At 40.1% G+C, this 21,901-nt stretch overlaps 2 protein-coding genes across 2 annotated transcripts in view; both read right to left on the reverse strand.

Annotated features, from left to right (window-relative positions):
* The window catches only part of Ccdc175 (coiled-coil domain containing 175), a 464,210-nt gene that overhangs the window by 217,512 nt on the left and 224,797 nt on the right, over positions 1-21,901 (reverse strand). The window lies entirely within an intron of this gene.
* The window catches only part of Tbx15 (T-box transcription factor 15), a 101,920-nt gene that overhangs the window by 30,962 nt on the left and 49,057 nt on the right, over positions 1-21,901 (reverse strand). Inside the window, exons 2-5 of the mRNA XM_032907916.1 lie at positions 13,015-13,228; positions 9,110-9,211; positions 7,128-7,299; positions 5,959-6,126 (exon numbers count right to left, since the gene is read on the reverse strand). Coding sequence (XP_032763807.1) covers positions 5,959-6,126; positions 7,128-7,299; positions 9,110-9,211; positions 13,015-13,228 — 656 coding nt within the window. The remainder of the gene's footprint in view (positions 1-5,958; positions 6,127-7,127; positions 7,300-9,109; positions 9,212-13,014; positions 13,229-21,901) is intronic.

Genomic DNA, 21,901 nt, shown 5'->3' on the forward strand with positions numbered 1-21,901 from the left:
CCGCCCTTGTCCACAGGCTCCAGCCAAACTGAACTGCAGTCCATGCTGCTGTGTTTCAAACCCTTCTCTCAAGAGGCCCTCACAGAGCTGACTTCATATTAAATCTCAGTTCTAAAGTCTGTGCACAGGAGACAACTCCCCTTCCTCTGTTGGTCTCTTCAATTTAAAATACCCTTAACCCTTCTCTCCTCTTAATCCAACTATGTTTCTTTCCTATTTCCAATTCACTGTCTCTTCCTCTGTGCGACAGGTAGGGTTCACACCAATTTTAAGTGCTGTTTCATTAAGTAGAGCCTAGAATGTCATGCATTAGGCACCCAATGGGTTTTTGTTAAATGAGGAATGAATGAATAGATGATTATGCCGGAACCAAGATCACTAACCCAAAGCCAAGACAAAGTCGAGCAATTCTCCCCCAAGCCCTCCTTCAATCCTCAGATCTGATTTCTTTCACTTCTGCATCACAAAGATCATGAGTGTCTTTCCAGCTAAGTTAAGGTCAATTAGTAACTTCATGTGCCCTTCAAGTTGTTTAAGAGTAATCATGTTCAGTCACTGCCCCATGAAAAAGAGAAGATGTGGGAGATGTGAAGGCCATAAAAGGCAGTATTTGTCGCTGACTTTATTTTTCCTAACCTTCGTATTGTTCAGTCAGCGGTAACAACTCATAGTATGCACATGAGCAGCACAGGCTCTGGAGATGGGTCCTGAAGATGGGCATGATCAGCTAGAACCCAGGCTACACGACCCTTTAATACAGAGCTCGATTGTTCTTCTTTACATTTGAATCACACAGATTAGAAAATTTTCAACCAAGAATGGAGCAAAAGGGTTGGAGAGATGGTTCAGCAGGTAAGAGCACTGGCTATTCTTCCAGAAGACCTGAGTTCAAGTCCCAACACCCACCTGGAAGCTCACAACCGTCTGTAACTCCTGTTCCAAGGGATCTGACATCCTCACACAGACATACATGCAGCCAAATCACCAATGAACATAAAATAAAAATAAATTATCTTTAAAAGTAAAAAATGAAAAAAACAATCAAAACCACTTGAACTAATGTGTTCAAAAGAAGTCTGCATTGGTCTATTGCAAATTAGAGAGCAGCTGGCTGGGAAGGGTGGGCTGTAGGAAGTGGCTCAGAGTCCTGCTGGATTTGCTTCCACCAACCTGGCAATGCTGTCAAGCTTCCTTTCTGATCTGTGGAGCCAAATCTCACCAAGAATAAGGCTGTTAAGTGGGGAGAGCATGGCTATATCTTTTTGGAATCTAGTTCGTTGCTTACGAAAGAAAATCAAGATTCATCAGCCTTTGCCCTCAGAGAAGACAAAGACCACAATGGAAACTTCCTGATAATTCCACGGGCATCAGCATCTTCCAGGAAAATGGATAAAGTATTCAGTCACCTTCAGGCCTAGTCTACCAATGTACTCTCTGTGCTGAGATTCTGGGCACGGTGTACTTCTCTCTCATAGATCTGCCAAGTTGGCATTCTGAGAGCAAATATTAGCAATAATTACTTCAGTGTGTTAGGAACCCTGAGAGTCTATAGATTGGGAAGACAAGTATAAGGAAGCAAGGAAAAGGTAGAAGAATACATAAATACTACGTGAACTTAAGAATGTTTAATTCACATTTCATCATGAAAGAAGCAGGGTCATGGATATATTAAAACAAAACAGTAGCAAAGTCATGATAGCTAATGCTCTCAGGGATGTATCACTGGTAAAACACACGCCCAAAGCCATGCCACCAATCAGATGTCAGTAGTTTAAAATTGTGGAAGCATCCTCATCCTAATTCATGGCTTGTAGGCTTTAAAATTTCACAAGCTGGACTAGTCCCCCCTCCAACATTTGACGGATCAATATTCATGTCCCAGGATTTTATTCTAACTCTAAAAATTAATATCTATACTCTACTGGTATCAATATTTCATAAAATAAAAAACATTTTGCATCAAAAAATAGACAGGCCAAAATGGATCAGCCTATGTTTGGAGCTGTGGTTGCTGTTGTCTTTTATTTTTTTTCAATGAACTCCGGAATGCTGATGCTGATTCAGACCCCAAGATCAATTTCCAAATAAGAACACTGGAGAACAGTGATTTACCAAAAGGGCAGTCCACCAGCTGCAGAGTTCAGAACTCACTAACACCTCTCAACTTCCAATTGGCAATTTCTACCACATCACATGCACTGTTTAATTGTTCTCAAAAAGTACCATCAAATATGAGGAAGCTTAGATACAGTTACATGAAAGCCCTAATGCAGTGAAAGGTCATGAAGCAGTACAGTGTCCCAGGAGGACCATAAAGGCTGAGCTCATTTGCAACCAGGAAAGCAGGTTACACGGGTGGAGGTTAATATTTTCACCAAACTTGAAAGAAACACAGACAGAGAAGGTGGAAGGAGGGGACCATTCCTGGGAACCTACCTGTAATAGCAAGGCAGTATGAGTTCAACAATAGAACTTAAGTGAGATCCCTGTACTCTTGCAAGTGTGCGATGGGAATAACAGTAAATGGGCCTAGAAATGAAGCCATCAAAGGCCTGAGGCTTCACTGAGAATTGGTGACAGATAAATAATGGAGTTGGCATTATGCTTAAGCAAGATCCTTCTAGTAATGCTGTGAAACAGCTAGGGGGACATTCAGATGTGGATCTAAGAAACCCAAGATAAATCTGCCTTCAGAACCAGGGAGCAGGGAGGGCAGGGCAGAGAAAGGGCAGAAATAATGAGATTAAAAAGAGGAAAATATGTTATTAGAGGCAATGGAGTCAAAAGGAATATTTGTGAGAGATTTTGATGTGTAGTCCTGAGACTGAGAACAGTCACCAAGGATAGTGCCTTAATTAATTGAAGGTAGATAAAAGAATTTAGGATGTTTTGTTTGTTAAAAGCAAAATATGAAGTTCTTACCTCTCAAGAATGGACCTGTTGAAAAAATATGATCTAGAATATTACAAGAATCTTGCAAAATTTACCAAACATTCATGCTACGCTACCTCAGGTTAATGAGAGGATATTGCTTCCAATACTCTTTGGGGGTAAATGGAGGAATAAATAATTTCAGATGACTCATTTTCTAGGAGAAATTGATGTCTAGACCAAGAAAGTTGCTTTCTCAACGTGAGTGAGATGCTCACAGAGATGTAGGACTCTGATCCAGCCTTCCAGAGGTCTGGTCTGCTGCTGTTTATGCTACAGGACACAGATCTTCATTGGAAAGACATGTTAATACTTCAGCTAAGTCCCATTCCTTCCACTGGGCTTCCTTCACTGTGTTCCTCCAGACATCTTCCTGAGCATGCTGAAGACCTACTACTGTCTTTTCCTCCACACAGGCCTCCTAGCCATTTCCTTTAAAATACTCATGATAAACAGCTTCATCAGAAGATATTAATTATGCTCATTCCAGAACATAGAGGGTAATAAGAACACAGCAATGAAAAGATATGTCTTACAAAAGAACAATTTCTGTTCCCCAGAATCTTCAGGAAATGCCTGAAAATTACTGCTATTATGGGAAAAAACCCAAGGTTGTTTTGTTTTATTAGAAGGTGCTGTATTATATTAAATCTCATCTACACAGCCAAAGGGAGTATTAAACAATCGTGCTGGTTGATTTATGCAGCAACTGGGGACTTGTTAAATAGGCAAAAGCTGTTACTTCAAACTCAAAACCAGCAGAAGCGAATGCGACCCATCCATTAGGAACATCATCACATCATGAATTCATCAGCTTTGCACAAAGACAGAGATCAAAGTAGTAACCCATTTGCCATAATCCCTTCACAAGCAAATGCACCTTGTCCAATTCCCAACAATCTACTTTTCCCTAATGAGCAATTTATTCTTTAAAATTGCCTCTATCCCCCACTTCCCTCCATATCTTTTTACACGCAGCCATATGGCAGTGTTGGCTGGTTCATATACACCACACAACTACCGCACACAACTCCACGCGGCAGGCATATTTGTGGCTACAGTAGGCACAAATTGAAAGGAGTTAAGAAACCAAGGTCAGACAATTCACCAGGGTTTCAGTCATAGTTAAACAGGTGTACTTGCTACGGAATCTCGAGCTTTTAATCATGCCACTTGTCCCAGCCCAGACCACCTGCAGACAGAATATATATCTGAGTAAAATGCACTCAAACAGTGGACACTTCTACTGGAGAAAATGGAGTAATGAGAGGGATATCAGGTACCTGTGTTAAATCCCCCTTCACTCTCAAGGTAAATGAAAGCTTCTGCCTTCCAGGTGGGTTACAATAACCACTCTCTTGGCCTCTAAACTCAGACTGGATGAAATAGTTCTATGTTTAATGTTCAGTATTCTCTATTTTTCTACCACATATGTCCTGAAGTTCAAATGCTCATTACCACAGTGTTACCCTCAGAAGAAGAAAAAAATTGCTAATTAAAACAGTAATTGGACTCACAGTCCCTCTCTTATGAAACACAGTGAACCTCAGGTCCCAGTTATTTAAAAGGCCATGTGCATACTGTTGCTTAAGGTTGTATCAAAATTTGAGAACTTTACTGAAGTTTTCTGTGCAGCCCACTGTGGTCTCTGCACCTTCCTCTGCAAGAAGCTTGGAAGGACTCAGTAATTTAAAGTGTCCAAAGCAAACTCAGGTTCTCCCCTACCTTAGGTAAAATAAGGCATCTGCAAAGAAAATCCAAACTTAGAAACACTGTACTGTGTTGGAAAGGAAAGTCCAACAGAGTGTTTAATCTCCTCAGAGGAATGTTACCCAGTAGAGTAAGACAGCTAGAGATAGCTTTTCCATATGAGACATAGATTATAAAAACCCAGCACCATCACCTCACTAATACAAAGAAAGAGCTTTATGATTATCAGATGTTTTTCCTCAGTTGCTTTAAGCACAAAATAGAGCATCTAGTTCAAAGGGCATCAAAAACGGTGACATTGGAAGTTCATTTTGCTTCCAATCACTCCCAAATGAAAGGTGCTAATATATACTGTTTCATTAGCGAATTCTCTTTCTCTACAAAGACTAGAACCTAATAACTTCCCAGTACCTACTTAGTGAATAAATGTGTACGTGCCAGAAACAAAATGTCAATGATCCCTGTTGTGGCTGTTGATTGCATGGAAATGTACAGAGTTTGGAAACGAAGATGTGTATCTTACAGTTTAGAGGCCTTGTGGCTTTGAGATCACATAGAAGAGACATATACACAGAAATCTTCAGATACAAGAAAGAGCAGGAATCAAACCTGTACAATGAGAAGTGTCAGGATGGGGAAGAGGTCACAAACACAGGGAGACATAAAGACAACTAGGTGCTCTAGATGGAGGAACGTGTTCCTGAGCTAAATGTAGACCATGTCAGCTGCCACTGGACATCACCACGCTGTCATCACCAATGTTCCATGTGTGCTACAAGACTAATGTCTCTCCCATGAGAACATGGCCCACAGAATCAACTAAGACCTCATGGGTGCTCATGGAGACTGAAGCAACAATTGTGGACCTTGTATGGATCTGAGCTAGGTCCTCTGCAGATAAGTTATGGCTATGTACCTTGGTGTTCTTACGGGACTCCCAACAGTGAGAGTGAGGGGTGTGCCTTTCTTTTGCCTGCTCTTGGGAGCCTTTTCCTCCTACTGGGTTGCTTCATCCAGCATGTAAGATTTTGTATAGTTTTATTGTACCTTGTTATGACAAGTTCAGCTGATACCTCCCAAGAACCCTGCTCTATTTTGAAGGGAAACAGAGGAGTGGATCTAGAGGAAAGGAAAGAGGGTGGGGTAGATAGATTGGTTGCAGTTGGGTGTGATATATAAAAGAACATTTTTTTAAAAAACCAGTGTCTCTAATTCTGACTTTTCTGTGTCATTGAGAACTAAGCATTCCTCACCAAAAACAAGATAAAGCTTCTCTAAAAGCTGTGAGGCAGCAGGCTCACCACAGCGGCCTCTTACCTGCTGATTCTGATAGGCTGTGACTGTGGTAAACACGGTCTCAGGAAAGCTGAATGTTTTCACCCCATCCCCCACGGGCACAGGTTTGGTGGGCGAAAGATCACTGCTGAAGTCCTTGCGGATCACGTGGACTCGAGGCTGGTATTTATGCATGGAGTGCAGAATGATCTAAAAATCAAAGAGGAAAGGTTTTGCATGACTTTAAGGTTCTGGAATCCTTTCAAACTCTCAAGCAAAATAAATCACAAAGCAGAAGCATTATAGGATTAGGATGGATTAAAGATGGGAAGCACAAGGACCTAGAAATCAGGGCAGTCCCGAATGGCGAGAACTAAGCTATAGATAGCATATGGAAACATGACAGGTCGCACCCATCGCGGATGTTAGATGTGGTTCTGACCACCCATTCTTGTGCTAAGACAACACTCCACTGCAAGTTCTTAACCTCTGTCTTGCGTCATCTTTCCCTCCACCTTCAAGTTTCAGCAGGTGTTCATGTTGCCTTTAAATTCTCTGCACAGTTATTCGCACTCATTGAGTTTGTAGACATTCTACATTTGTCTACAGAGTCTACACTTGTCGACAGAGGTGCACATGATGTAAAAGCTTTGATCTGACCAACTCAGAACATAGCTCCTTGAAGAAAATAGCAATAGCAACTAGGAACGATGCTGGCATTGATTGAAAACTCAGTGCATGTTTTTGGCCAGAGATAAATTAATAATCTCGGTTGTTTCAATTATACCAGAAGAACTTAAGACTTTTTTTGTAAAATCACAGCTTTCTCAACCAATCAGCCAAAACTGTCATTCATTTTTTTTTCCTCTTCGGGATCGCATTGTGAGGGGTTATTCTATTGAAGGTTGTGGTTTCTTTTGCCAGTGTATAACCTCCCCTGTGTTTCTGTCTTATATTCTTAACTGGACTGTGAGTCCCTGGAGAAAAAAGAACTCCACTTGATAAATACGAGCTGATGCATGGCCAATGTTTCCTAAATGTTAGATTTGTAATAAATGGAACAAGTAAAAAAAGTCATTTATGCTTAGTTACTTGAAATGGCAGGTTCTTATTTTTACCTAATCAGCTCTAAAACAAAAGGGAAATTGGGATGCAGAGGTGAGGGATGCAGGAGTGAGGCATGCAGGGGTGAGTGGCGTCCTTTAACTCACGTGTCCTTGATCATCCAGTTCATTGTTGGTCAGCTTGAGCTTGTCGAAGCTGACCACCTGTCTCATCCAGGTGTCTCCAGATGCTAGGGAATCCGGGTGTATATAAACCCTTGGAGGCACAGGGGAGTCAGCATTGCCAGCCACCATCCACTTGGAGCTATGATACACATATCTGAGACACAGAAAGAGGGGAAAGAATTTAGAGGCAGATGCTCAGAAGGATCTGAGTCCAAGAAGCAAATAAAGGGACAAGGAAAGATGAAGAGGTGACAGTGAAACAAAATGAGGGGATGACATGGAGAGTATAAATGAGAACAACAGAAAGGTGGACAAACAGGGGTAAACGAAATTGAAATGACAGTGGACAATCAGATGGGATGGGAATGACAGAGCTGTCATAGTGGATGATCAAAGCCACCGCTCTCATGAGGAAAACATTCTCAGAGTCACTCTCTGTGCCATGCACCCCTGTGTGCACACAGGCATCCTGAGTCTATGTGACTAGCTAAAGAAAATGTATTTTACCATGACCTTTCACCTTTCAAATGCAAACCATATCATCTTCAGCCACTTGTTCAGCATTTTGTTCCTTATTAAAAACATCTTCCATATTGTCCTATGAAAAGGAGCCATGTGCAGAGACTCTCCAAGCCTCTCACTTGTTAACCATTTCCTTGCTAGCCATCCGAATTCTACAAGGCACTTCTAACAAACTTGGTTAGGAAAGTTTCCGTCGTTCCCATCATTTTCCCTCAATGCCCCTGTACATGAGATGCTGATGGTAGCAAAGAAATTCCCTTTTCAGGGCTCACCAATTTTCCTATGGTACTCAAGACCCATCCCGTATTCTGGCACCTCCCTATGTTTCAGTTCTAAAGGACTACATGGGCCCTGAGCTCTGGCAAAAAGGGGCATTGAACCCTAATTATAGCTTCCAAGATTCTCTCCAACTTACAAGAAGCATTTTCTCTCCTAATCCCTACCATATAGACCGTGCCTCTTTTAGCTAGCTCTCTCTCCATACTATTATAGTTCTTCCCCATCCATATGTCACCTCCACGTTCACAGGCTGACAGCAAAGTTCTCATCAGTTAAACATTTTTAAAATGTACCACTGATTTGACTGGGGTCTCAAGACATCGAGTAAGTCATCATTGTTTTATAATAGCAATGTATGTGCCATCAAAGAACTTGGAGGATACACAGAGTTAAATATGAGAAACCACCAACCAAAGAGTACACATAGAGGAACCCACAGCTCCAGCCATATATGCAGCAGAGGATGGCATTGTCTGGCATCAATAGGAGAAGCCCTTGATCCTGTGAAGGCTCATTTCCCTAGTGTAGGGGAATGCCAGGGTGTTGAGGTGGGAGTGGGTAGGTGGGAGAGGGAGCACTCTCATAGAATCAGGAAAAGGGGGATGGAAGTAAGGGAAACCAGGAAAGGGGATAACATTTGAAATGTAAATACATAAAATATCCAATAAAAAATTTTTAAAAAGTTATTTATCAGACTCATCCACACCCATATTAAGGACAGTTGTTCCCCTGATAAGATTCACTTCTTACAATCTTTTCAATTGTTCTATTTTTTCCTATCCATCTTTTCAAGAGTTGCAGAGGTGAAATTTTAAAATATCAGACTTGCTACTTCCTTCTTTAAAAAAAAAAACAAATTCCAACTCACTTATCATTTCACAAGACAGATCATCCAATGTGTTCATCACTTTAACATGAGCTCAGTTAATTTCAAATTCAAGAAAGAACCACTTACTGTTTGCCCCTGTAGGGGACACTGTAAAAAAATATCCCATTCTGTCCAGAGACATGGAGAGGAGCTGAGAACACACTTACTAAGCCCTGGTTTCCTACCTGGGACTCTACCACATAGACCATTGGCATATACTCTAACCTTATTCACCTAACAAGTCTACAGAACTCCCTTGGGATATCGGTGATGTCCACAGTTCCAGAGCCCTTACCTGTATCTCTTATTGTCAACAGGCACAATGTCCATTGCTATATAGTATTGCTGATGTGGATCCAGGCCAGTGATTTTCACTCTCATGGCGGGAAACATCCTCCTGTGAAGATCAATAAGGTCATGAACATGGAGAGGATGGGAGTAAACTGGAGTGTGAGCTTCGAGTGTCTTCTCACTGGGTATTTTAAGCACATCAAAACCCAACATCCACTAAGTCTTCAAGTTGGCTAATTATCATTTCACTGTAATGTTCATCGCAAACTGTGATGGAGACTCGAATTGCTGAAATAGCATCTCTTCTTAGCTTAAACTTAACCTATCTCTTGATTCGTATGCTCAAACAGTTCCAACCTAGCTGTGCTTTATATTTTAACTAACCTTTTAGTATTATGCATGAAATACTTCACTGAGTTTACTTGAAAATTATCACTGAAATTTAATTTCTCAAGAAAAATAATAAAGCAAAATGAATGTGCCACTGGTTTCCAAACAAAAGGCCACCAAAGGTTTTCTTTCTTTTTTTTTTCAGTGCATAAAACTGAGCAAAAATTTCTGCAATTTCTCAGGCTGTCAACGTGTGTGTCAGAGGAAAGACCCTGTGGAATAAGGAGCAAATACCAAATGAAGTCTACTGGCCTCTGGGCAATACCTTGCTTCCACCACAATGGCTTGTTAAACTTGCCAAAACAAGTGAGGTCAGGATGTGGCACTTTACAGCTTCTCTCATAACTGAAGGGAGGAGAGGGCACAGCCCAAAAGAGGTATTGGATTTCAACTAGCCTAGAATAAAGTTTGCCATTTTCCTCACAAACTCCAAGAAGAAAAGAAAGACACCAAGTTTGTTTGCATCAACCCAGACATTTAAAAAGTGCTCACTTCAAAAATGTGGGCTGCCCTGAATGTGCTCTAGGGTACTTGTACACAGAATGCTACATTAAGCTTAACCATCTGGGGCTAGTTAATAGAGCAGAGTCGATCACGGTGCTAATGAGGTCAAGGTCACAAGCTTGATCCACATATGGCCTAATTGGCTTTGCTTCATTTCACGGCCATAGACCATGCCCTGACCTTAGACAGCCATCTTGCAAATGTGTGCAAGGCTTTCAGTACAAACCTCACATTCACTCCTTACCCAGGAAAGGGAACCCATAAAGCAAATATCTTTCTGGAAGCAAATTTGTTCCATGAGAATCACATTGGAGAGACAAGAGACCTTTGATAGGAATGGTGGTGAATTCTGAAATAGTGGCATTAAATGCATAGCCATTTCTCCTTTCACACTTTATTATTCTCCAAGTTGTTTTATATTTTCTCATCCCATCCTCACAACTTTAATGAGGGGGTCTTGAATTTTAGTCTTCCCAATAAAATGTGATGATTGGCTACACTTAATAACATTCACTATGAGCTACACACTTTGATCTACATTAATTCTTTCAAACATCTGAGACCCTTAGTCTATACTTTTAAACACAGATCAGTAATTGCCTTTTTAACAGCAATGAATTACAATCCTCCTCTATGTTTTAATTACTAGAAGGCATCTGGTGAGAGACAGAGAAAACCCTCTCACAAATGGAAGCGAGATGTGCCTCCTCTTGGCCACCTGCAGAGGCTGTGCTCCATCCAAAGAAATAGGTTTGGTTTTGCCTTAATAAAGAAAGGGAACTTGATTTTTTAATTTGATTATTTTCTCTGGAACAATTATCTAAGCCTAAGTAGTAAAATTCTAAACTTACTTTAGAAAAAATCATTCCATTCCTATCAACCATAATACAAAGTGTTCTGAATGCTCCAGTTACTGAATTTTCTTTATGTTATTATGTTAGTACTTTATACAAAGATAATTCACAACTTGATGAAAAATAAGTTATCTTCCATATAATGTGAGTTGTGTTTATTATTAATTTTATGGTTAAATTTAGATCAACTTTTTGGCTTCTAAATCCATTAATGGCAACATGCACCTCTGTCCATGGTGCTGATTACACGGATTGGTTGGTGTTCCCCAAATTGAGGGCCCTGCACACTGCAATCACTCCGAATCAGCAGGAGGACAGCTTGGTGTATAGGAAGATATAGGATATAGGAAGAAATAAGATTTCCCTGATTGTAATCAGACATATAATCCAACCTACCTATCATAACTTAGAGAAATGGATCTTCACGATGACTAAAGAAGGAACTGCTAGGGAGTATGTTGTTATTGTCAATAATCGAGAGAATCTTGTGAAAACAAGTGCATAGAAATCCAAAAAGTAAACACTGAAAGGTTGGGGGTATGACAGTGCGCTGAACTCCAAAGTGGGGTGATGTGGAGGATGGAATCAGGAACAAGATTGTGTGGCAAACGTAGACCCAGTGACCATGTAAAACCCAAATGGAAAAACATTCTAGACAAAAAGTAGTTGTGATGTTCACGACTTTCTGTTCAGCCTCTCTACCAAAAGGCAATTCCTTTAATTGCCTTATTTTCCTCCAACTTTCAACACCATAAAATGTAAAAGAGAATAATAAAATCCAAGTAATAGGACCTAGCATTGAAGATGATTCTCCTTCAAAGTTGTCCTACACAGGGGTTGGGGATTTAGCTCAGTGGTAGAGCGCTTGCCTAGCAAGCGCAAGGCCCTGGATTCGGTCCCCAGCTCCAGAAAAAAAAGAAAAAAGAAGAAGAAAAAAAGTTGTCCTACACAAAGAGCATTTCCATCACTACTAAGAATAAAAGGGCAAGGAGGGTACCATCAGGGAAACAAAACAAGCATGAATTCGGGTTCATTTAATCCAAGTTTTCAGATGCTTCATTGGATTGGTTGGTTTCTCTATATCCATGGAGAGGAAAAACCTAATGAGTATTTCCATGAAAATAGTATGCGAGCAGTGAGGTGGTGGAGCCTTTTCATCCCCAGGACATAAGTACAGATGTAGATATAGATTAGAGATAGAGAGATAGATATCAAGGCATAGCTACAGACTATGGAGATGGAGTAAAAATAGATAGGCTTTAAGAATATAAAAATAGTGTAGTTATGCTTAATTTCATTAGCTATATCTATGTATTGAAGACTTAATCCAAATTCAGTTTTATCAAAATCAGTTTCATTTTGAGTCAGAGGCAAGAACTACAAGTATTAAAGTGGTAGATCAATAAATAATCATAATCATTATCTTAGAGCAAGCCACATGTGTGAATTTTGGAGCTAAACCACTCACTAGTCCTTCCCTTCCTTCGTCAAGGGGCATAGTCTCTTTCTTAAAATCTGTATGGAAGGTCACAGCTCAACTCCGTAGGATGCTTTTGAAGTTTAAATACCATATGTGTCCAGTACAAAATAGATACATAGCTATGGAAAACAGAAAGATGCTGGTTAAGTTATTGTTTTACCAAAGGTGCTTCTTTTAAGAGAGACAGTAGTTTCCAAACTTTTATTATCTTGGGTAACTAGTTTCAGAGAGACACTCCTAATCATCGTGAATTTTATGTAATAATTTCAACAGCAAAACACGACAAATGGACAAGCCTGGCTCCACAGCTTCCCCAAGCCGCGTTTTTATACAGTCTATGATTATTTTAGTCTTGGAAGGTGTAAACTGTTGTTTTTAGAAAGGGCTTCTTTAAATTTTTGCTCTGGGGAGTAAGCACTTGCTTTGGACCTAACTTTTTTCTGTTATGTACCAAGAACTAGATGACGAAGAACATTTGAAGATGGAAGATGCTTGCCAGAGTAGACACGATGCTGAATTTAAGCGCTTAGAGGAAAATAGCAAAATGATAGCACACAGAGAAAGAGCACAGCAGCAGGTGCAGGCATGGAGAAGAAAGTGCAAGGTGCTTGAGCTTCACTGATTTTTACCACAGGTCAATGGCGATGGGAGGAAGTGTCTTTTGAGTTTGGACATCCTTACCTGCCTGCTTTGGTGATGATCATCTCTGTTCCAATGTCGTGGAACCTCTTCCAGAGGTCAGCACATTGCAACTCCACCTGAATCTCTTCCATGGAAGACATGGCCGCAGGCACCGAGCCTGCAGCACCGGATGCCAGGTCAGTGTGAGCGCTGAACGAGCAGGAAGTCCGCTCAGTGAGCACTTCCGAGTCCGACCCAGTGCTCTGCTCGGAATCTGCAATGTGAGCAATCGAGGTGGAAGTGAGAAACTGCCCAGTTGCCCCCAGGCCTGGCTCTGAAAGAACGGTGTGAGCCGTCACGGGGAGCTTGGGAGAGGGGTGAACAAAGGGGGACTGGAGGCAGAGGAGCTCCAGAGCACATGCCTGGGAACTTTATTATTTATTTTATGGATTGTTTTTGTGATTTATGACTTTCTTTCAGGTTTCGTGTTTCCAACGTGACACCTGGCATTCATAGTAAGTTTTAACAACAGCTGAAGAAAATTGGCCTGAAACAGTCAAAATGAAGAGTACTAATGTCACCGTGTTGGAAGGAGGCAATGCTAATGTCGCCATGTTGAAGGGAGGCCAGGCTAGAGTGACAAGATAAAAGACACATGAAATGGGAATCAACACAAACTCCACCGCCAGGTCTTGATTGCACCATTCTATTTAGGGGTCCCAGCATCTTGTCCTCTATCCCTGACACACCACACCTCCTCCATAATATTTCTCCACCCATCTTTTCCCCAATCACCAATAATGAAGCATGGCTTGGCATCTTCAGATGCATCTGTCACACATTCGAGTAAATGGCTTTTCCTAAGACCCAATCAGACCATTTTTAATGGAGCGGGGAAAGCACCTCTTGTGTGAGGCAAAGACATAACCATATGGAAAAAGTTACCAGAGAAATCGGTGGAAATGATGGGGATAAATGGGGTCAGGAGACACCTTGCATGGTTTCTAATGTGTGGGTGAGGGAGGAGTGATCTGGACAGGAAGGTGGGAGTCAGGGCAACCAAGTAAAAGCCGAATCTATTGTTCTTGCTGCTGTAGGCTTTCCTTGTGCTTTCTGTCCTCAGGAAGAGGAGGTGGGCAGAGGAACCAGGCAGTGCTAAGAAGGAGAAGGAGAAGGCTGGAATCAGCCATTCTGAAGTGCCAAAGCTTTATTTTTAGGAGCCTGATAATAAAATTTCTAAATCCTAATATTATCCACATTTGGGTCATCTTACATACTCTTCTGAAGTCAAATGATGCCAAGCTGAAAGGACCTGTTTATCTAACCCATCCCTTAACACCATATAAGGCCATATATAAGTCCCACAAACAAGAGAAATATACACCACTTGGCTTTCTAAGCCTGGCTTATTTACTTAATTTTATGATACTTTGGTTTTTACAGTACGATGATTATCTCCAATTGCATCAATTTTCCAGCAGACTACTTGGTGTTCGGTAACATTTAGAGCTTATCCTGGGAAAGACGAATCATCTCTCCCTTCGCAGTTGCTGGTTACTTCATCTAGACGTGGGACTCTGCGAGATGAACTCCACCCACGTTGGCATGTCACCTGGTATTGTCACTGTTCAGGTCCTGTTTAGGCAATCGCATTGTTTAGATTTCATGGAAGTAGCTTCTCTATCATTTCTACATGTCAAAAAAGATTTCCTGCTCCTGATAGTCATTCTGACTCAGGTGAGATGGAATTTCAGTATTATTTTATTTTTCCTTCCCTAGTGGCCAAGTATGTTGAGCATTTTTTCATGTTTATTGGCCATTTGTACTTCTTATTTTTGAGAACTTCCTATTCATTTCATTAGCCCATTTATTAATTGGGTTATTTGAGGGTGTTTGGATGGATGGTACTTGCAGAGTTCTTTATATATTCTTGATATTAATCCTTGTCAAATGTATAGTTAGCAAAGATTTACTTTATCCTATAGGGTGATTCTTCACTCAATTATCATTTCCTTTGCTTTCCAGAAGCTTTTTCTTTTCACACATCTCCATTTGACATTTCTTTGCGTCATCTCTTTGTGTTGGAGCCCTTTTCAGGAAGCCCTTACTTCTGCCTGCATGTTTGGGTCTTTCCTGTCTTTGCCTCTAATCGTTTCAGACTTGTGTATCTTTGATACACTTTGAACTGATTTTGTACAACCTGAAAGATAGGACTCTAGTTTTATTCCTACATCTGTATGTCCACTTCCTCAGCTTGTTAGGGAGGTCACCTTCTCTTCATTGTATGTTTTTGGCATCCTTATCAAACATCAGGTTTTTGCTAGCTATGTCAGTTTAATTCTGAGGCCTCTCCTCTATTTTGTTGGTCTGTATGTGTGTTTTTGTGCCAGCATCATTGTGGTTTTGATACTGTGCCTCAGCAGAACAATTTGAACACAGTTGTAACACATCCTACATTGTTCTTTTGTTTGGCCCATGATTACTCTGACTATCCAGAGTCTTCTATGCTCTCAAATTAATTTGGAATTTTTTTTCTATATCTGTTTAGAATGTCATTGGCACTCTTACATGGGTTACCTTAAATATGTAAAATTGTCTTTGGTAATGTAGCTATTTTTCAAAGTATTAACTATGTCAATCCATGAGCATACCATAATGCTTTTATATGCTTACACTCTGCACAGTGTTTAAACCAGGTTCAACATATTCTAGGGCACCAGTCACTTCTTTATGGTGAAAACTTTCAAACTCTGCTTTATAACTTGTGGAAGTGTGTGTGTGTGTGTGTGTGTGTGTGTGTGTGTGTGTGTGTGTGTGTGTGTGTTAAATTATTATCGCTAATCACCTGGCTATATATAGAACATCAGAAATCAGTACAAGGGCTGAAGGTCCTCTTCCAGAGGACCTAAGTTCAATTCCCAGAAGATCCATTAGTCTCCTTCAGCCTCCGAGGAAGCTGTATTCTCACAGACTACATCCATACACACAGACACACACACACACACAGACACACACACACACACACACACACAGACACACACACACACACACACACACACACACACACACACACACACACACACACACACACACACACACACACACACACACACACACACACACACACACACACACATTTTAAATTCTAGAACACCAGAACTTATTGTTCCTATTGAGTGTAACCTAGTAGCCATTGATGGAGTTACTTTACTCCTGCTCTTATGAGCTTCTGATAACCACCATTTTATATTCAGTTTCAAAAATGTCAAGATTTTTGAATTCCACATGTAAGTAAGATTTTACAGTGCTCTCTTGGATTCTTTTAGCGAAACTAATGATCTCCAGATCTATTTGTGTTGCTGCGAATGGCAGGATTTCATCCTTTTTATGGTGGTCTTGCATTGTGTAAATGTACCACATTCTCTGTACTCATTTCTCAGTTGATGGGCACATACGCTGTTTTTATTTCTTTGCTACTGTGACTTAGTGGAAGTTTCTTTGACATGCCGACTTAATTTCTTTGGATCTATATCTAATAGTGAGATAAGTAGATCAAATGATAATTTGATTTAAAAATTTTTAAGACCTTCTATAATGGTCTTCACAATGGGTGTACTAATGTTCATTCTCACTAACCAGTATGCAGACGGTCTCTTTTCTCTGTGACTTGACTAGCACTTGTAATCTCATCTATTTTAGAATAATCATTCTTGCTGATATAGATAACATGTCTCTAGAGTTTTGATCTCTGATTATTTGTGATATTGCCCCTCTCCCCTTTTTACATACTGTTTGGCTATTTGTACCTCCTTTTGAGGATGTCTGCCTACATCTACTGACAAATGACTTCTCAGTGTTGTCAAGAGTCAATAATAAAATGGGAAAAGGCTGAAACCGAAAGCCAGAACATCTTGCCACCATTTACATTTGCCTATGGCTGATTTCTAGGCTTGTGAACAACACATCTCATTTTCTCCAGCTCCAGATTTTTCCTTTCCCAAATCCAGACATCATCTCTGGCAACATCCACAATTTTGCTATCATCCATAGGGAAGAAAGTACCCACAAGAGGCAAAGGTTATTTCTGTCCAATCTTCCCAAGTTGTCGTCTATTACTTCTGAATAGAATCAAGTTCCTACAGGAGCAATCTATTGTCTACATAAAAACTTGATTCTGACCAAAAATTTTAGTTTACCCATGATGTTTAGTCCAGAAGCTATCTTTATTAAAAGTCATTGGAAGATTTGATGGCTAGACTCTACATATCTGAGTATAGTTTTATGCCTTGCACTAACCAAGGCTTTTTGTTCATCTCCTCCCAGCACAAGTGTAAGATAAGAGCTGCTGCTCCGGGACAAACACCCATCCTAGCTTCATCGAGATGTCCTTCAGCAACAAAGAGATTGTAATGTCAGACACTCAGCCACAGACAGAGATGGGTTTCAAAATTCCATTTGTCTCTTAAACCAAAAGTTCTTTATTCTTCATAATAGTGAATGTAACATCTTTAAAACCTTGTCAAAACAAGATGTTTCAAACAGCTGAAATGTTTTAACTTACTTAAGATTAAAGTGTTTACCACTAACCGATATAATTACAAAATAAAATTGGGAGTAGACACTGAAAGTAGGGTCCAGCAGAAGTTTTAGACATGAGATTTCATCACTGAATGCTGGGGAGGGAATAAGAGGGGAAAGCATCACCACACTAAGCTGCAACAGTCAAGTTAAGGAACTGAAATGAGGTCCATGGCTGGGAACTAGGAAATAAAAGACTCCCCCTCCCCTCGTAATATACTGTCAGGAACAAGACAAGGACTCAAAACGTGATACCAAATGGATTAACACATAGCCTTGGCCAAGTCACTTGACCACAAAGGATCTATTTTCTTGTCATGCCCTGGAAAGGGCCAAACTAGACACTTTTAGAATCTCCCTTGTCTCTAATGACGTGGAGAATATAAGAAACCTCTCCAATGGGAGGGATAACCAGGAAGTCTCCATTAGGGCAAGTGCAAAAGTGATTTGAACCAGGTTGAATGTAGATAGATAATAGATAGATGGATAGATAGATAGATAGATAGATAGATAGATAGATAGATAGATGTCCAGCTTTACATTACAGAAATTAAAAGACTGAGCAGTGAGTATTTAAGGTTTCAAACAGGCTGATCAAATTAGCAGCTATCAGCATGTAGCCCCAGATTACAGACCGCGTAAATAATTAGAAACAGAATACAGACCATAAGAGTTTTCCAGTTAATGTCGATTAACTGTGCAGTCATAGAGTGGTTACTGTATGTCTTACACTGTGCTAGATTCTGAAAAGTGACAAGGAGAGAGTAAGTCTCTCTCCAATGTGTTACAAGGCAGTTAAGATATTGGCTGAGTTCACAAATATTCAGAGACCCACACAGGTAACTACCACTCTGTTTTCCACCCTGTTACATAGAGTCTTGTATGTCTGATAAAAATCTAGAAGACAAAGAGGTTTGAGAGGGTTAGGAGAGAACTTTGGAGACCCCATCAGTCTTTAAAAAGCAAAAGGCCAAGTTTATGGTAGCACAAGCAATGTTTGCTCATGAAGAACAATTTCAGAAACAACTATTTGAAGCACTGGAAATATTCTAAACTTCCAGAACCCCATTCTCACAAAACAGAAACATGAGCTTTTATTACAGACTACAAACTCTAGCCTGTGAGTGAAATTATTTAGATGCTCAGCTCTCTGTTGCTTTGTAGCTGTCATAAATTGAAAATAAAATTGGCTCTGTATGTTAAAAAAATATATATAAAGGAATAGAAGCCAACTGTGAGATCAGCTACCATGCAAGAACCTTAAAATAGTCATCTCATAATCAAGAGCAATAGTCTGCAGAAAAGTAAAGTTTAACCCTTTGTAAAAAAAAAATTACTTCTAAGGCAGAGTAATGGTGGCGCATGCCTTAAATCCCAGCACTCAGGAGGCAGAGGCATGCGGATCTCTGTGAGTTCAAAGCCAGCCTTGATCCATTCAAAAACATGACAACCCTTTGTAACTGCAGTCCCATGGAATTCAATGCTCTCTTCTGGCCTCTTCAGACACCAGGCATACGCATGTTAGACAGACAGACATGAATGCAAAACACTCAAACAGATAAAACAGAAATAAAGGGAAATTTAATGACTAATCCCTTAAAGATTTTAAGTCACCTCTGATTTTTATTTTATTTTGGGCAATTTTTTTTGCTTTCTTTCTCCAATAAATAAATAAATAACATTTAAAAACTAAATTGAATGACTCAGAATTTTTCCCCTAATAAATAATATTTCAACAAAAGGTATTTCAGTAAATTTGGAGCACAAATGATAAAATTACACTCAGAGAAGTTAAGGAGGAAACCCTGGGAAACCGTCATTGTGCTGGTTACATTGCACGGCTCACGGGGCAAATCCAACATAAATACCTAAGTTAATGTTCCTATCTAAAATGGCTTCTTCAAAAAGGGCTCCTGGCCACAGCTTGTCACTTACTTTCTATATCTAAACAATTGCTTTATTAACATAAATGTCATAACACTGAGTTCCCACAAGAAACTGAGCTTAGTTTATGATTCAGAGCAATAAGCATGTAGTTTATTTTTAAGCTCCTAGTATATTCTAGTTGGTGGGATGGAACACATCTGTAGTCTCTCCACTTTGTGGATGAGCAAATTAAAATCAAGAAAAGACTGAAAATGAGAGAAAAAGAGCACAGACTTCTGACTCCTGGTCCAGTGACCTGCTCTTCCAAGATCACGCTAGGTTTGTCTCTGACCAAAGCATCTGACATCTGTGTAACGGTTCTTAACCCTCTTAACTACCCCATAACTTCAACAAGTTAATCTTGGCTAAGACACATAACCACTCTGGTGCTCGCTTTCCTTAATCTTCACGGGACTGCACACACATTCCTTAGAGGAACTATAAAGTCCCTTCTAACACTGAGGATGAATTAGGAGTGCAGCTAAGAGAGCTCCAAAACTAAAAACAGAAAAATGCCACAGTAAGTTGATTTGGTTACCATAGATACAAAATGCCTTGACTGCATGCACCTAGATTTTAATGGCACTTAATATCAAAACTGGGCATTTTAATATTATTTTATAGTCAGTAAGTTGATTATTTTCTTGCATATATGACTATCAAATATGTGTTTGTGTATATGCATACATGCACATGGCGTGTGTGTGTGTGTGTGTGTGTGTGTGTGTGTGTGTGTGTGTGCACATGCGTACATGTGTATTGAGACATGACCTGGCCTGGGACCCAGTAAATAGTTTCGTTTAGCTTTAAACTCACAGCAATCCTCCTGCCTTGCTCTCTCAAGTACTGGGATTACAGACATGAGCCACTACACCCAACCTTGACAAGTCAGACCCCGTTCATTGACAGCAAAGAAAGCACATTTACTCCTGTGGCTCCCCCATCCCCCTGCTGTGATACCTTCCTTCCGGAGTTTCTTTTGCTTCACTGGGCTTCAGTTCCCTTAGCTTTAAGATTGGGAGCTGAGATTTAAAGCATGGTGCTGCTTTTAAAATCATATTTATGTCCCGATGATAAAATAATCTATTGATTCTCTTGATAGAGACTCAGTCTTTGATACTCTGCTTCAAATAGACCAGATTATATGTTAGTAGGCAAAGATAGATAAATCACATTTCTAGTCTCAAGCCACTGAGAATCTGGTAGGAAGAACATACAAAGTGTTGAAGTCTGACTGTGCTAGACGCTCTAACAAACACAGGGAGAAAGTGTGAGGGAATTGTGAACCAAAGACAAAACAAATCAATATCAAAAGACTTCATAAAATGACATTTGCGTGGTACACTCTTAAAATATAGGTTCAGTGGTTTCAAACAAAAGATGAGACAATTTTTTTTAGGTAGTAGAAATAGCAATAATAAGGATTTGGATGATTTTTGAACACAAGAAGTAAACTGGAATGGTCAGACTTTAGAGTGTGTACAGGTAAATGGTGAATAACATGAGGGATAGAGGTGAAGAGTCAGGCTCACCTGAACTTAAACACTGTTTACTAAACATGTATTATGCGCTCATCATACTTCTAGACTCAAGATGAGATAAGCAAAATTATGAGGCCATGTGGAGCTTAGAATTTGTGATGAGCATGGGTGTCTGAATGTAGATTTCTAGCCTTGTTCTTTATGTTCTCTACCTTTTACATGCACATGATGGTTCTCTTTCACTTCCTGCCTGTGGATGCTGTAAGGCAAGTTGAATTCTGTGTCCTGTCTCCTGTGTAAATGAAGGATGTAGGATGGTCTAGTTTTAGTATGGAAGACTGGTTACAGAGAACAGCCACAGAAGTAGAACTTTCTGAGATTAGATGCAAAATATCACATCCACAAGATGACAGCTGAGTTGTCAAATTTCCCCTACAAAAAACAAGTTTGAAATGACTACAGGAGAAAGACGCACCCAGATATTAATAAGCACTCGTTGAGGGTCTTTTTTCCTACCAAGTAATAATGCATGACAGTGAGTGATATTTCCCACCTTGTATTGGGAAGACAGACACTCTTTTTCCTAAATTCCAAGCCTCTAAAGTCAAGACCACTTGACTATCTCAAAAGTCGCCTTCCAACCAGAGCAACTATCAGAATCTTATAACCCAAGTAACGCTGTCTGTGTCGGGCACAAGGAAATGATCCCAGAGTCCCTCTGGAATGGAGATTTATCCTGGGCTGCCAGATTTCAAGGTAGCTTAGATAGAAAGCTAGTGATGAAAGTTTTCATAGAGTAATTCTAGATATGGAAAAAGCACAGTATTTGGCATTAACCTGAGTACGAACTGAGCTCAAATTTGATACTCCCCCCCCTGAGCTTCAAGGGACTGACCTGTAACCCAGGTTGGATTAAACTAAAATCATGATGATAGCAGACACTCAAATGAGCCTGTTAGATG

Source organism: Rattus rattus, chromosome 7 (genome assembly GCF_011064425.1).
Source record: "Rattus rattus isolate New Zealand chromosome 7, Rrattus_CSIRO_v1, whole genome shotgun sequence".
Lineage (NCBI taxonomy): Eukaryota > Metazoa > Chordata > Mammalia > Rodentia > Muridae > Rattus > Rattus rattus.